This window comes from Chionomys nivalis, chromosome 8 (assembly GCF_950005125.1).
Source record: "Chionomys nivalis chromosome 8, mChiNiv1.1, whole genome shotgun sequence".
NCBI classification, from domain to species: Eukaryota; Metazoa; Chordata; class Mammalia; order Rodentia; family Cricetidae; genus Chionomys; species Chionomys nivalis.
In genome coordinates this window covers 328,536-344,225 of record NC_080093.1, presented here as the reverse complement: position 1 = coordinate 344,225, position 15,690 = coordinate 328,536, and the positions used below count along the sequence as shown (strand labels likewise).

The following is a 15,690-nucleotide window of genomic DNA, read 5'->3' as shown; positions in this document are numbered from 1 at the left end:
AATATAATTTCTGTGTGGATATTTTGGGGCTAAGCAACCAGAAACAAATGAGCGGCTCCCTGCAACAGAAAATAACTCTATTATTTATCTTACCTTGATGAATTTAAAGTTTTATACCTAAGCCATTTTCTTTCATAACTTGTATTGCATCCTAAAACTATCCTTTTAGACCTCAAAACATTTCTTTAGATAAACAATTTAAGCTTTATGTCTCTCAAGCTTATACACTTTGTATCTCTTTTGTGAGTTTCTTTTCTGAATTGGGAACAAGGAAAACCATAACTGTAATTATCTAGTCTTAAACTCCTACCAGAGACCCAAGAAGGATAAACTATTACCTGAGTAGCAAACCCCTTTCAGAACCAAGTCTCAGCACGGCGCCACCACTTATATTGCAGCTAAGAAGCTGTGGGTCAGCTGATGTATGACATCATGACTGTTGCCCAAGGATGCAGCCTCCATCACCAGCACTGTTCTTGGGTAAGGGTTTCCTGAGAGGTCGTCCTCAGCTGTGTGTCTCTTCCAAGATTTTCCAGACTCTTCTCTCAGGCTCAGTTCTAGTGCTGAGGAGGCCTGTCTTCTTGTCCCCATGGTGACCAGTAACCAGGCCTTGTGTTGGTTTTGGTTTTTCTAATTTGAGGTTGTGGGATCCCCTGGTGTGGCTGAGGTTTTTATGCTCTGGAAACCCCAGCTGTGGTGTGATCATGAGGTAGGGCTTATGTGATGTTGGGACCTGCCACAGACCACAGGCCCCACAAGCCCTGGGCAGCACACCGTGCTTCTCCATGCTCCACTCGGGAAGCTTTGGGTTATTCTAGCTGGAAACTGCGGCACCATGGAATTTTCTGGGGTTAGAACTGTGTGTCTTTGTCTCACCACATCCAGTCCTGCAGAGGCAAGGACTGCTCGGAGGCCTGGGTTATACTGAGGCTCCTGGCCCCACCACAGCTGTGTCTGTTCATTAAGTGAGATTGTCTGCTACATCAGGAACCCCTGATATAAGTGACACTAAAAGAGCCAACTACTAGACAGACCAATCGACTTAGAAAGAGTCTCCCCTGCCTGTTGCTCCTCTGACTTCTTTCACCACCTGCCGCATCCCTGCCTTACTGAGTTTTTTCAGGCTTCTCCCTGGCCTGATTTTTATCTGAGTATCAAGAATATCAGTAGAGTGTGAATGACCTAATCTTATGCAACTTGGGCCCCTTCCTGAGTCTCTGAGTTGGCTCTTCTGGATACCTAGGATGGGCCTTGCCATGTGATTCAGTTGGTGGTGGGATCAGGCTTTGAAATTGGATAGGATGCTGCTTTGTGTCCCCACCTTTCTACTTCTGTATCCTGCCCATCTCTGGAGTCATATGCCTAGCTGGGAAGGCCCCCAAACTCTCAGACACCAAGATGGTGATGGTTTGGATAAGAATGGCCCCCACAGGTTCATAGGTTTGACTACTTGGTCCCCAGTTGGTAGAAATTTTGGAAAGGATTTAGGGGTGTGGCCTTATTGCAGGCGTGTCACTGATTGTGGGCTTTTATAGTTCAAAAGACTTGTGACATTCCCAGTGTGATTTTTCTGCCTCATGCTTGTGGATCGAGATGTGAGTTCACAGCTGTTCTTGTTACCATGCCTTTGCTTTGCCATTGTGGACTTTCACCCACTGAAACTAAGCCCAATTAAATGTTTTCTTTTTTAGGTTGTCTTGGTCATGATGCTATTACCATATGCTCTTATCTTAACAATAGAAAAGTAACTAAGACAAAGACCATGATTTCTAAAAGCTCCTGGTAGTCCTTGCCCAGAGGAGAATGGATCTTAGCTGCCCAGAGTCCATGGCCGATACTTGCTTAGGAGACTGTGGTACACAAGCCTTTGGCAGCCCCTTTGTGAGGCTTTCTGCTACATAGGTTCATCAGGGGTAGTAATGGTGTATGGGTAGCTGAGTCCTGAGAACTCACCTGAGTGGAAAAAACTCAGCAGAGTCTAGTCACACACACTTCTCAGGCAGCATTATAGCATTGCTGTCTAGATGTTGGCCAAGTGCAGGTAGGTCACTGGCCTTTTGTGTCTGGAAATACAATGGAGTGACCTATGGTATAGTCATTAGGACGTGTAAGAACCTCTCAGACCATATTCTGAATGTCTTTGAGGACATCTCTGATCTCTACAGCTTTCCTCTCTGATGTATAATCTGTTATAATAGAATGGCTCAGCATGATGAGAATCTATAACAAACTTGGTCCCTTGCATAGGCATAGCACAATCCCTACCAAACCATAGGCCTTTAATTCATGGATGGGGTCCTGGCAAGAAATCTTCGAGTCTGTGTACCCTGAATTTCTATCAGCAGTATTCCAAACCATTTTGCAGGATGAGCTGATAGCTTCTGTGGCTCTCCCATGCCACCTCTAGTCACACCTGCCACCACTGGTACCTTTGCTCAAGCTTGCTTGCACGGCCTCCTTTCCGTCCACCATAATGGAACCTGTGAGACTGTCGCAGACTTCAGGAAAGACCATGATGTGTGGCCTTGAGAGAGAAGATGAACCTGCAGGTCAGATTTGTTCCTCAGGGACATTTCCCCCAGGGAATGACAGAAAGCAGGAAGACAGCAAGCTGGTGAAAGGTCGTGAGAACTCTGTGGATTTGATAGTAGCCAACTATCGTGTGGTACAAGGCAGGCAAGACACAGAAAAATGGGACTGCTGTCACAATGAGTCAGAGCCCTGATTATCAAATTTTGGAATTGGGAGGAATATTTTCAGGAGACGTGTCCAAATTCTCGTGTTTCTACAGATCCCCTTTAGAAGTAGGCAGGGTCATGAGAAATCAGAGAATGAGAAGTTTTCAGGAAGTCCAAGTGGTTATTCCTTATCTCTGGTATTGCTCAAGCACTTGCATCAGACTCACAGGCTTCTGGTCCCTCTGATTTCACCAGTGGAAACATTAATTTGTTTCTTCCTTTCTTTTTTAAAGATGATTTGTATGTTTTTATTTTATGTGCATTGGTGTTTGACCTACACGTATGTCTGTATGTGTTGGATCCTCTGGATCTGGAGTTACAGACAGTTGTGAGCTGCTGTGTGGGTGTTGGAAATTGAACCCAGGTTTTCTGGAGAGAAGTCAGTGCTCTTAACCCCTGATCCATCTCCCCAGCTTTGGAAACATCAGTTTTGAGCCAGGCCTTGTGCTGCTGCTCCAGGTGCTGTGAGAACAATAGAAGAACAAGGAGAAAGCTCCTTTCCATAAAACTTTCCTCAGCTTCCCCAGAGAAAAAATGAACATCATCCTGAGACTGTCACCTGAGCCTTTGCTGGAGTTGTGAAAGGCCAAGTTGTCTAATGATTTGAAACTCTTTCCTTTCTGTGACTCTATTTCCAATCTGCAAAATGGATTCAATGTGTAGGATCTATCAATAGGGTTAGATGATGAGTAAAAGATGGGTTCACCTTACCATATTCCCTGGCCTTGAGTTTGTAAGAAATACCACAGTTATTTAACTTCCAAATCAAACAGGTGGGTGTGGCAACACATGCAGTTTGGAGACAGAGGCAGGCCCATCTCTGAATTCAAGACCAACTCATAGAGAGTTCAAGGCTAAACAAGGCTACATAATGAGACTCTGTCTATAAAGCAAAACAACTAAAGAAAGGGAAGAGACAGAAAGAGTGACTATTATTGCTTGGTAAACCCTTGACTGTTTTCACTGCTGGCACATGCCCTCTCATTGAAAGATCACCCTTCTGTTGGCTCCATCCCTCTTCCTGCTGTTTCCTAATCAGAGGCACATGTAGCAGTGTCTCTGTAAGTGAAGGAGCTATCAGGAACTTGAACTCCTGGCTCAAGGTGACACACATACTTTCCTAGTGTCTCCCCTTCCAGGCTTTGCCCTGTCCTCCTTTTTCAAACTTAAGGTCTAATCCCTTGGTCCTTTGGGTACTTCCCTTGAGCCATGAATGAGTGGAGTTCAGCTAGCACCTCTGTTCTACATCTTATCCCTTTCTTATTTAATGACAGGAGCCATGCTGCCTAGCTCTAGGCCATCCTCCTGTCCGAAGCCAACCTCTTTCATGTTCCCTCTGTGGCTTTGACCTCTACTCTCTGGGGTTCCTTGAGGTTTAATGTTTGGACTGGGCTGTTACCTCCATACTGACAGAGACTGGGTTGTCTTTACAGGCCCCCCCGCCTTTTTTTTTTCCTTTTCTAGAGACAGAGTTTCTCTGTGTAACAGTCCTAGCTGTACTGGAACTCACTTGGTAGCCTAGGCAGACCTTGGACTCACAGAGATCCACCTGCCTTTGCCTCCCATGTGCTGTGATTAATGGTGTGCACCACCCCTGCCTGGCTCATTACAGGCTCTTAAAGCTACAACGGAGCAGCCAGTAAAGACGGAGGGCTCAAGATTATTTGCATCCATAGATGGCCGTGAGCTAGTGCATGCAGTTGTTATGGTGTTAGTTTGGTGAGCTTCTCTCACTGAGCCCAGAATTTTCATCTGTGAATGAGACAGAGGCCTGCATCAGAGGAAAGGTTGTCACCAGTTCCTACAAGCAATCATTCATTTTCCTGCTCAGCTGACATGAAGAAAGCTTGCAGTTATCAGGTATTGTGTTAACTGAGTCATTGTCTTCCTTTACCCCTTTCAGGATGCTGAGGGCCAGACAGGGTTTTGCCTTTTAAAGGCACCATGGGAAGGGGGAAGCTATACTGAGAGGTCAGGTGGGGCTTTGGCTGATAGAGGGGTAGGAAAGAGTGCAAGAAACAGGATGTGCACAGGTGTCTGAGACAAAGCACACATTCCCATCTTATGAGCAGACACCGAGTGTTTACCACAGGCTGAGAGAGAATGGTAGAAAGTGAAAGACTGGGTCTTTTCTGTTGTATGCCTGCTGTCAATGTGGGCAACCACACCAATGCACAGGATGATATCTAGACATTGTGAGCTCAGGGATGGCCACTAGTACTCACTTCACATGTGGTACTCAAATGGGACATTGAAAATGTGCTGAAAGAATGGAGGAGTGATCTGTAAGCTGATGTGTATGTTCAAGGGATTGAGTGAGCCAACAACCAAAGCTCCCCAAACTCTGCCGAGCCATATGGATAAGGTGGAAAACAGATGTCCTTCAGCTGACCAGGTCAGAGAAGGCCTCCAGGATGGCGGTACAAGTGGATACTGGAAGCAGGAGTGAGAAGCACTAAGAAAAGCAGGAAGGGGTGTTCCTGTAGAGCAGTGCAAAAGTCCCAAGATTGGTGGACTAGGGAGAAGATGCATGTAGGGCTGAATGTAGCCGAGGAAATGAGCTGAGCCTGTGGGCTCCCAGGTGGTTAGATCTGAGAAATACTAACTATTCCTGCTGAGGCCTGTCTGGGCCCCAGGAAGCAGGTAGGATGTAGGGTCCTAGGTACCTTGTAGGCCTGACGTCCCACTAAAGTAGTACAGTGGGCCTGGGGACAGCTGTGGCCAGGGTGATGGAGGAATTTTTACAGTAATGGGATTGGGCCTAGCTTTGTATCTCAAGAGACAGAGATGTAATCAAGTTTTACTGAAATAAAGAACTGTTAAATAATAAACATTTTCAGTCATTAACTATGTAATTTAGAAACAACAGCCTATTTGTGCTATTTGTCTGGAAGTGCTGACTTCTTTGAGGCAGGTTTGTTTGTTAAGACACTAGGCATTGTTGCAGTGTTATAGGAGTTATAGGAGGCTGGGTTTATTGTGGGACCTTTTGCAGAACTAACGGGCCAGATGTAGGTGTGGAGGTCATTTTTGTGGGGGAAGAAGCACTCTGCTGAAAGTATCCTGTATCATTTGCCTCTGGTTGTTGTTGTAGGGGGCTGCTTGTTTGTTTCCTGGCTGCCCAGACTCCCCAGAAAATCACACAGAAACTGTATTAATTAAATCACTACTTGGCCATTAGCTTTAACTTCTTATTGCCTACCTCTTTCATATTAATTTAACCCACCTCCATTAATCTGTGTATCGCCACGTGGTTGTGGCTTATTGGCAACATTGGGCGTCTGTCTCTGGCTGTGCCTTCATGGCTTCTCCCTGACTCTGCCCTTCTTTCTCCCAACATTCAGTTTAGTTTTCCCTGCCTAGCTTTACTCTACCCTATCACAGGCCAAGGCAGTTTCTTTATTAACCAGTGGTATTCACAGCATACAGAGGGGAATCCCACATCAGGTGGCTATAAAAGTTGCCATAAACTAAGTGGATTGAAACAACACACACTCTTTTGTAGAACTAAGTGGATCAAAACCATGCATATTTATTATCTTACAGTTCTGTAGGCTGAGAGTCTGGCCCATGTCTCACTGAATTAAAAACAAGGTATGAGCAGAGCTGGCTTCTTCTGGGTTTCCAGAGAAGAATCTCCGATCTTTTCTAGTTTCTGCAGGTCTCCTATATTCTTTGGCTTAAGGTCCCTTCCATCACCACAGCTCACAATGGCTAGGCTAGTTTTTTTTTTCCCCTCATGTTTCCTTAATCAGATCTGATGCGTCTCCCTTCCTTGGTTCCATTGGACCTATTACTGGTTGTTTTTGTGTTGTTGAGACCAAATTCCTGCCAGAAACAACATAAGAAAAGATTTATTTTGGTTCAAGATTTCTGAAGATTCAGTCCCTAGGTGATTTAAAATGTATTGAAGTTGACAATGATTAGCCTGTCTGGGTAATTTAAGAAAATGTCTCTCTTGTTGCCTATAATTCTTTCTTTCTTTCTTTCTTTCTTTCTTTCTTTCTTTCTTTCTTTCTTTCTTTCTTTCTTTTTTTTTTAAAGATTTTTATTTATTATGTATATAGGTTTCTTCCTTCATGTATCCTGCAGTACAGAAGAGGACACCAGATCTTATTACAGATGGTTGTGAGCCACCATGTGGTTGCTGGGAATTGAACTCACGACCTCTGGAAGAGCAGCCAGTGCTCTATTCCTCTGAGCCATCTCTCCAGCCACCTATAATTCTTTCTTTAACCTTACCCCTCCCCCCACCATGTAATTTAACATTTTCACAGATTCTTAGGATTAGGACATCTTTGGGGAGCATTATTCTATCTTCCACAATTTGTTGCCTTGTTCTAGAAATTGAAGATGTAAGGATTAGGAGGAAAGCTGCCCAGCTACCCCAGGTGCCACAGAGGAGCCTGTACCCTGTCCCTGTTTAGCTTCCATGGTGCAGAGTGTGTCTTCTTTTTGTTCTTCTTTCATCTTTTTTCTTTTTGGTTTTTGAAGACAGGGTTTCTCTATGTAGCCTTGACTGTCCTGGTACTCATTCTGTAGACCAGGCTGGCTTCGGAACTCAGAGATTCACCTGCCACTGCTGGGATTAAAAGTATGCACTAACACTGTCTGCATGTGCCTTCTTTACTTCCTAAAGTCCACTGAAGTTTTTGGGCTCAGCTTCAGTGTTTCTTCCTCCAGGTGGCTCACTTTCCCCACCTCTTTTAATGTCCTAGACAGTTGTCCTCATTATCAACAAACGTCCCCCAAACTGGTCCCTTCCTAAGTGCTGCCATTAGATAAAATAAGGTTTCTCCACATAGCTACATTTTAGAGCCAATATTCTATGTCTTGGGACGCTGCCCAGCATATGGTGTGATGTTTATTCACAGCCTTGTGCTGTGCCCATCAACTGCTATAGTAGTCTGTGACAATTAAGTATCTCCAGATGTTTCGAGATGTTTCCTGGGAAGTAGTCTTGGGGGTTGAAAATCACCAGAGGAAAGTTTGACTTCTGTCTTCTGTGGACATGACTACTGTGTCCCAGAACCTGCAGAGGTATCACTACTTAGGAGATGCTCAACACATCCTGGCTGAATGAATTAGTAAATCTGTGTTAATTTTTCCCTAAGTTACTGCTTGTGAGAAGCAGATACCTGCTTTCCATAGCCCCGTTATTCTAGAAACACCTGGGAGCCTTGGAGAAGTCACATTCTTAGGTTCTAATCAGAGAGTGAAATCACGGTCTGGGGGCATCTTCATTGTTAAAGGTGCAACATCTATTTTTCAACAAGAATTGACTTGCTGTGTGACCTAGCAGCTTCTCTCCCTGAAATATACCCAGAGGGATTAAAAATAGAGCCTGAAATAGATGCTTGAATACAAAAATATCCATGGAACATATATTTGCCTCAAATTAGGAGACACTCCAGCATCTGTAGACAGACGGGGAAACCTGTATTCAGGGGGCAGGATGTAGTTCAGTTTGTAGAGTGCTTGTCTGCAATGCAGAGCTGTGAGCTCTATTTCCAAGTGCCACATAAACTGAGAGTGGTGTTGCATACCTATTACTTCAGCACTTGCATAGTAGGGATACTAGGGTCAGAAGTTCAGAGTCATGTGTGGATACACAGAGAATTCAAGAACAGCCTAGGTAGGCTACATGAGACCTGGTTTCAAAACAAAACAGAAATATGTCTGTATAAGCAAATGTTGTTCAGCCCTAAAAAGGAATAAATTTCTGATGTGTGTTATGTTATGGCTAGGCCTTAAAGGCATTGTTCTACATGAACTAGGTAAGACATCAGGGAGAAATGATTTACCAAGTAGATTCTACTTGAGACAGAAAATTGAAGAGAATGAATGGGGAAGTTTTTTTTTTTTTTTTTTACCAATTCGTGTTTACATTTTGGGATGACAAAAATGTTCTAGAGATGGCTAGTGGTGACATTTATACAGCAATATGAACTCTCTTTATGCTACTGAATTTTACACTTAAAACCACCAATTTATGCTATTTTATGATGCAAAAAGAGGTTCTACATCCCAGCAAGCTCCAGAAATCAGTAGTGTAGGAATGGGAATGGAAACCATATGGACCACATGAGTTCCGATGGCAGTTTCAGGTCCTTAGCAGTTGGAATGGGCATACCTACCCTAGTTCACCTGCTTTGCAGACTGATTTTCCTAGTGGATTACCCTTCTATGAGGTTGCGTGTACCACCCTCTGGAGAAACCAGGCAAGCAAGCGAACAACTTTATAGAGAGTAGACAGATTTCCGAGAGGGTGCCGAACAGGTGGGGACAGCTCATCTGGGTGTCTGGTATCCTGTTCATGGGGCAACTCTTACCCAGTTCTAGCTGGTTCTTGCCATGTGGGAAGCCTGACTATGGACAAGAAGTCCAGAATCTGAGTTTTAATGGAGAGTGTCCTCATGTTTATATATTAGCAACCTGTTTGCCAAAGAGCAGGCAAACAAACTACGTGTGTGTCTAATTGAACGAACCCTGCAGGGATCTGGTCTAGTCTTTGGCTTCTGGGAGCTCACAGACTTAAGCCCTCCACTCTTCCCATCTATTACAGGATGCTCTGACCCCAGTGTTTTCCTTTGATCTTCTGAACCTTTAAGAGTATTAAACTTGTTATAGACAGGCCAGTGAGGGGCAGGAGCACTGGCATCTTCAAGCTGGGGTCTTAACTCTGCCATTTGTGAGCTGAGTAGATGTAAATGACTTCTTTCTTCCATGTGGATTGGTAGTATAAAGGAAGAAAGAAAGAGAGAAAGAGGGAGAAGGAGAGAGAGAGGGAGGGAGGGAGGGAAGAAGAGAGGAAGGGGGGAAAGAGAGAGAGAGAATGAATGAATGAATGAATGAATGAATGAATATGTTGGGCTCAGGGCATGTCACCAGCTTGATCTAAAGCCCAGAAGCTGGTGGAGACTCATAGGAGTGGGATGCAGGCTCTGGAGCTTTGGGCAGCACCAACATCAGTGGCATCTTTCCATTTCTGCAGGGGGTGGAGGAAAGCGCAAAGGGAAAAGCAAGAAGTGGAAGGAAATCCTGAAGTTTCCTCACATCAGCCAGTGTGACGACCTCCGAAGAACCATAGGTAAGGAACACTTTAGCTGCCAAAGTCTCTGTACAACCAGGCCAGTGCAACTCAGCTAAGCAGATATAGGTATTCTGGCTCTATCTGCCATCTTTGGTTAATGGGCCAAAAATACAACCAGTATTTGTTCACTATTTGGTGTGTGCCAGGATGAACTGTTATTTCCCTGGTATCTTTGAGGCAGGTGTTGTTATTTTATTCCAGAAGGGAAAACTGAAGCACAATGACTCTTTAAATGACCCACAGTGTTCCAGATCAAAGGAGAGCAAAGAAGATGGGCCATGGCTAGCTGGAGTCCCCAGGCAGAACTTCCTGATTTTCCTGGATCCCATGCATCCTGCTCTTGGGAGGCCACTCTGTCTTAGGCTTACCATCCCTCTTGGGAGGCTGGTCTTCATGATGGAACCAGCAGCCTATTGACTCAGCCTAGTTGTCTTTAGTCCTAACATGGGCTTAGCTCCTGTAGGGTCTAGCAAACACACTAAATGGGTCTACCGAACACAATATATCTCTGCCATCCAGATGAAAAAGGCCTGCATATTTTGCTTTACTGAGTTCATGTAGTTCTTAAGAGTATAAAAACATGCAAATATGATCTGCAGGGATTTCTGGTTCCAAACAGGAAGGAGTAGATGCAGTGTTCTCTGTCCCTTTCTACCAAGGGAAACTCCGGGAAACAGACGATTCTGGAAGGTAGAGTGAAGGCAGATGGGTGAGGACATTGAGATGTGAGGAATAAAAGGTTTTTCTTTTTGTTTCTGTTATGTTCCTGACAAAGTCTTGTGGGAAACAGCCTAATATGCTAGTGCATATGGACAAAAAAGCCCTTCTTCATGAGAGAGAAAAAAAAAAAGAGCTAACCTGTTCCTTCTTGAAAGGAGCAGTTAGGGCTGGATAGTTGACTTAGTGGTTAAGAACACTGGCTGCTCTTCCAGAGTATCCAGGTTTGATTCCCAGAACCCATATGGTAGCTCACAACCATCTGTAACTCTAGTTCCAAAAAATCCAATGCCTTTTGTTGGGTGCCTTAGATACCAGGCATGCACATTGTATACATACATATATGCAGACAAAATATCCATCACATAAAATAAAGTATTTAAAAGGTAAATGTTTAGAAAGGAGCACATAGTGCAATTTGTATACTGTGTACACAATGCAGACCTGCTTCTTTGGCTATACTTGCATTGACAAACTCACTTAGACTTTGTTTTTGTATAGCCTTTGTATACCATATATATACAGTCTATAATCAGTGTAGATCACTATTACAGATAACATGGACTGAGTGGCTTGAACTATAGACAGAAATTTCAGTCCTGCCTTTCAGTCCCTAAGAAACACACAGAGGCTTATGTTAATTATAAACTAGTTGGCCTATTAGCTGAAGCTTATTATTAAGTACCTCTTACAACTTAAATTAACTGATAATTTTTACCTATGTTTAGCCATGTAACTTGGTACCTTTTCTTAGTAAGACCTTTTCATCTTGTGTCCTCTGTGTCTGGCTGGTGACTGCGTCTCTGCCTTTCCTCTTCTCAGAATTCTCCTAGTCTGGTTACCTTGCCTATACCTCCTGCCTGGCTACTGGCCAATCAGCGTTTTATTAAACTCATACGAGTGACAAATCTTTACAGTGTACAAGCACATTATCCCACAGCATTGAACAATAGATGTTCACTTTTGTTTTATTCTAGATGTCCAAGATGAAGGACCATTTCTGCTTTGTAGATGGTTTCCTTGTGTCCTTCACAATAGAAGGAAGCATACTTTCTCATTCCTTTTCCTGTTAGGGCTCTGTTCCCATTCATATGGCTCCTCTCTTAATCCATTGTGTTGGATATTAGAGTTCACCAGGTGTATTTTGATAACGGTGCAAAGATTCAGTTCATTAGTAACCTGATCCTAGATCCCAAGTCAGCATCTTCTTCCTTTCTACTTCTATTCTCTGAGGGACATATAACTTCTCTTTTGAAGGGGAGCTAATTGTCCCTACCTAGACTCCAGATATATCCAGGTATTTAGGAGCTTAGATGCCTTCATTGCACCCTTCTCTCCTAGGTGGCTTTTTGCTTATCCTTCAACTCCTGGCTCCCCTATTCTGTTCACTTCTGGGTTTGAGGTCTGGGAGCACAAGATTATGCTGTCAGAGTTTCGCCCAACAGCTCCACCCTGTTTAAGTCCATCTGTAGGTCTCTTGGTGGAGTCTCTACCCTTGGGTGTGAGAACCAGGCCTGCCGTGTGAGGATGATGTTTCAGTTCTCTGAGAGGGTGTTGAAAAGCCTCTGTGTGTTGATGCAGTGTGGAAGAGGCTGGAAAAAACAGGAAGGCCGATGTAAGCTGAGGGACTGCCACACATGGGCCTGGGCCAGGGGTTGGGCCTTCTTGCCTGTTTATAGTCTGTTGCCGTGGTGTTTGCCCAGCCACTGCTGGGGTCCTACTGGAAGGCTTTCTTACATAAAAAAATCCCATTTCTTTTCTAGACCAATATACAAACCAAACAGTGGCAAACACCAAGTTTGTTTTTCTTGTGGGGACATGAGCTCATTTTCTGAAGCTCCCTGGGAAGATGTCCCCAGGCAGGCTCTGAAAAGGGCCCACTAGCGGTGCAGTAGAAAGGCTGTGCATCAGAGAGAGGAGCCAGGTTCACAAAGACCCTGAGATTCTGCTTAGAATCATCTAGAACAGTGGTCACTGAAAGCCACAGCCTCTCCTGCCTTCAGCCTTGCCTTGGACAGCCACAGAGCCTCTCTACCCAGACCCCCAGATGACTTAAGAAAATGACAGCTACGACTCTCTTGCACCCACACCCACATTCACTTTTCTACCCTGCTTGGAATGAACCTCTAACTCTGACCTGTGGGTCGTAGGTCCTAAGTGACAAAAAGCTTTGGCTGGGGTGAATTCTAAGGATCCCTTTTCAGAATAATACTTTTTACATGTGCAAAATGGAATATACAGAGTTACCAAGGAAATCAGTTACTTTCAACTATAGTTATTAAATACCTTTAAGATATAAAATATAGACATGTACGTGCTTTTTGTTAATACTTGAAGTAATGAGGTCTAACAGCTGGTTAGTTGCTATTGTGATTTTACATCTATGATGAGTATAAATGGTATTTTTGGATATCTGCAGCAACTAAGATATGAATGACTATGCAGTTGGTAACAAGTCCCAGGTATTGCTATTATCGCCATGGGCATTGTATACTTTTGTAATCAAAGGAAGTGTGAATTTTTAGATAGACCTTGATGAAAGGCTGGGTGATATATTCCTCCATGGGAGTCCACAAACCCTTGGCAGCACTGTCTCTATCTTGCCTTCTGCAGTCAGCCCTCAGTGTCCTTGGGTCGTTGTCTCCTTCATCCACAGATGCTCTGGACACTCTATTGTACTGTGAATTCCTTAAGCTTGTTTTTATCTCTGGGGTCTTTGCCCTTACTATCCCCTTTATCTACAATGTTATTTCCCACACTTTGTTTTGCCAGAGTACTTTAAGGTCCCAGAAGAAACGTTACTTCTAAAAAGAAGTCATCTAAAGAAGAGCCTGCTATACTTGCATTTTTTATATAGAGCTATTTATTAAATGGTCTGTGCTCATAAACCCATTTGAAGTCATCTTCGTTTATTCATTCATTTGTATGTTTTCTGTCTTTTTCACTGGACCAACTGTTCTGTGCTAGAAGTGGCTGTGTTTTACCTGGTTCACTCCCTAAGTACTGCCTGGCACATACTAGGGCTTATTAAATATTGGCTGGATGAAGAATGACACAAAATATTTAAATTAGGGCTCTTTTAAAAAAAAGTTTGTGACATGTATTTGCTGTGACTAAATTTAACCTCAGCTAATGTTTTTGACTTAAAGTAATGAAAGTTTTTAGACTTAGGAGTTTAAACTTGAAAGTATCTAATTTAATTCTTTTCTCTACTCCTTTCCTCAAAGATAAGAAATATCAGGATAGTCATAAGACCTAAGCCATGATCTTTTTTTACAGTTTTAATGCAGGAAAGGAGGTCTGGGATAAAATCAGGTTTATTTAATACAGTGCACTCACAATACAGAAACGAATCAGTGACACCACTGCTGGTCCAGTTGCCGCCGCCTTTTGCTTCCAAGAAAGGAAAGATCTGGAGAAGGTCACCAAGCCATGGCTTCAGTGAGCCCTCCACAGTCCAAGAGAGTGGGTGATCTTTACTCCCACCCCCTGGGTTTTATTGGGTCACACCTCTCTGGAGAAGACCATGCCCGTTGGGCTAAGTCATCCCAAACAATTGTCCGTTGGGCCAAATTCCCACAACACTGTTTAAGATGGTAAGCCTGGGTTCCTGTCTCAGTCCTTGGCCTTGTAAAGCTACAACTTGGGTGCTTAGTACAGTAATGTTAGTTTTATAGAGAATCCCTAACTCAAGGAATTTGGAATATGCTGTCTAAAGCCTCCTTTCCAGTTTATAAGTGAGTGGGCAGGCTTTCAGAGCTAACTGACCCTCCCAAGACAGTGTAATTCTTTGACTTTGAACTACAGCTTTCCACTCCCTAGTACCACCTAACTGCAAACATTTGGGCCCTATGCTCCAACCAGTACCTAACCATGGAGACTCATTATGCCCTCCATGGAACAGATGTTTAGTCTTTTTCTTCTTTATTGTGCCTTGTATATTGTGCATTGCGTACTTATCTACTTAGTCAGTGATGTTTGCATTTGCTATGTGCCACCCACCAGGGATGCAAAACAGATTCTTGCTCCCTGGAGCTTAATCATGACTGGGCATAAGACAGTGACTAACACAGATGTGATACCTGACTGAGAACATTCCATGATGGTGAGGGACCAGTTGTTGAGCTGGAGAAGAGTGGCAAACATTTCTACCCTTTATGCGAGGTTTTCAAGGATCGGAACCCCACTTCCCCTCCATTTGAATCACCACTGTGGCACAGTGAAGTGGGTGGAGAGAAGGACAGATGGGTTGATGAACAGATAAAGTGGCTGTCTGGTTCTTACTCTCTTGGCCTAGACATCAGAACAGTGATTGGCAGTAATAGTATTAAGACAGGAATTCCTTTCTCCTTGTATCTGCTTTTCCTGTTTGCTCCATACTTGAGCTAAGTGATTACAGACACAGCTGAATGAGAGAGGAGGATAGGGCCCAATTACAACTTTATTAGTTAATATGCTAATTATTCATGTTTGTTTGTTAAGAGGACCCAAATCAAAGAAGTTCTCAGAATGTCCAAAGATTGAATGACTGAAAACATCACCATAAAGGTAAAAGATTGTTGAGGGCTGCAGATATTTCCTAGTGTTATAAATGGTTCTGTTGGGAAAAAGTGTAGGATTTTATTTATTTATTTAGCTCAGGATCATTGCATACTTTATTCCTTTATTTTAAAAAGAGGTAGAAAGGGGTTTGAGTGAGAGTTGATTATTTTACCATTTGTCAATATTTTTGTATCCAAAAGCTATATGATAAATCAAAGCCCTTTCCACTCCCCTGCAGGGGTGACACCTGTGAGGAGGGAGGAAGGAGGCTGTTGGAAGAGAATGGCTGCTGTGCTTAGTGTGTTAGCATTTGCTCCAAGGCTGGGGAAAATAGAGTAGCCCTGTGGAGAGAGCCTTATACCAAAGTGTTAATTTTTCCGAGGAACAGATAACAGGATGTCACAGCCTGGTGACATCCCCAGAGGAAAAGATAGGTTCCTATCAGGAAAGCACCCACACCATACTAATTTCAATTAGCCTGTTCATTGGTTATTAATTCAATATCAGTCAGCAGTTATGTGAGCTCTGAGTTACCATGCTAGGTCCTTGGCCACCTGGCAAAGTGATGCTGCTGGGAGGGATATTCTCATCACTGTTGAC

At 43.6% G+C, this 15,690-nt stretch overlaps 1 protein-coding gene across 4 annotated transcripts in view; it reads left to right on the top strand.

Annotated features, from left to right (window-relative positions):
• The window catches only part of Grk5 (G protein-coupled receptor kinase 5), a 270,216-nt gene that overhangs the window by 81,265 nt on the left and 173,261 nt on the right, over window positions 1–15,690 (top strand). For 3 of the 4 annotated variants that reach the window (XM_057777194.1, XM_057777196.1, XM_057777199.1), the window contains exon 2: window positions 9,733–9,828. The exons of the other annotated variant lie outside the window; for it this stretch is intronic. In XM_057777194.1, coding sequence (XP_057633177.1) covers window positions 9,733–9,828 — 96 coding nt within the window. The remainder of the gene's footprint in view (window positions 1–9,732; window positions 9,829–15,690) is intronic. 4 annotated transcript variants of the gene reach the window in all.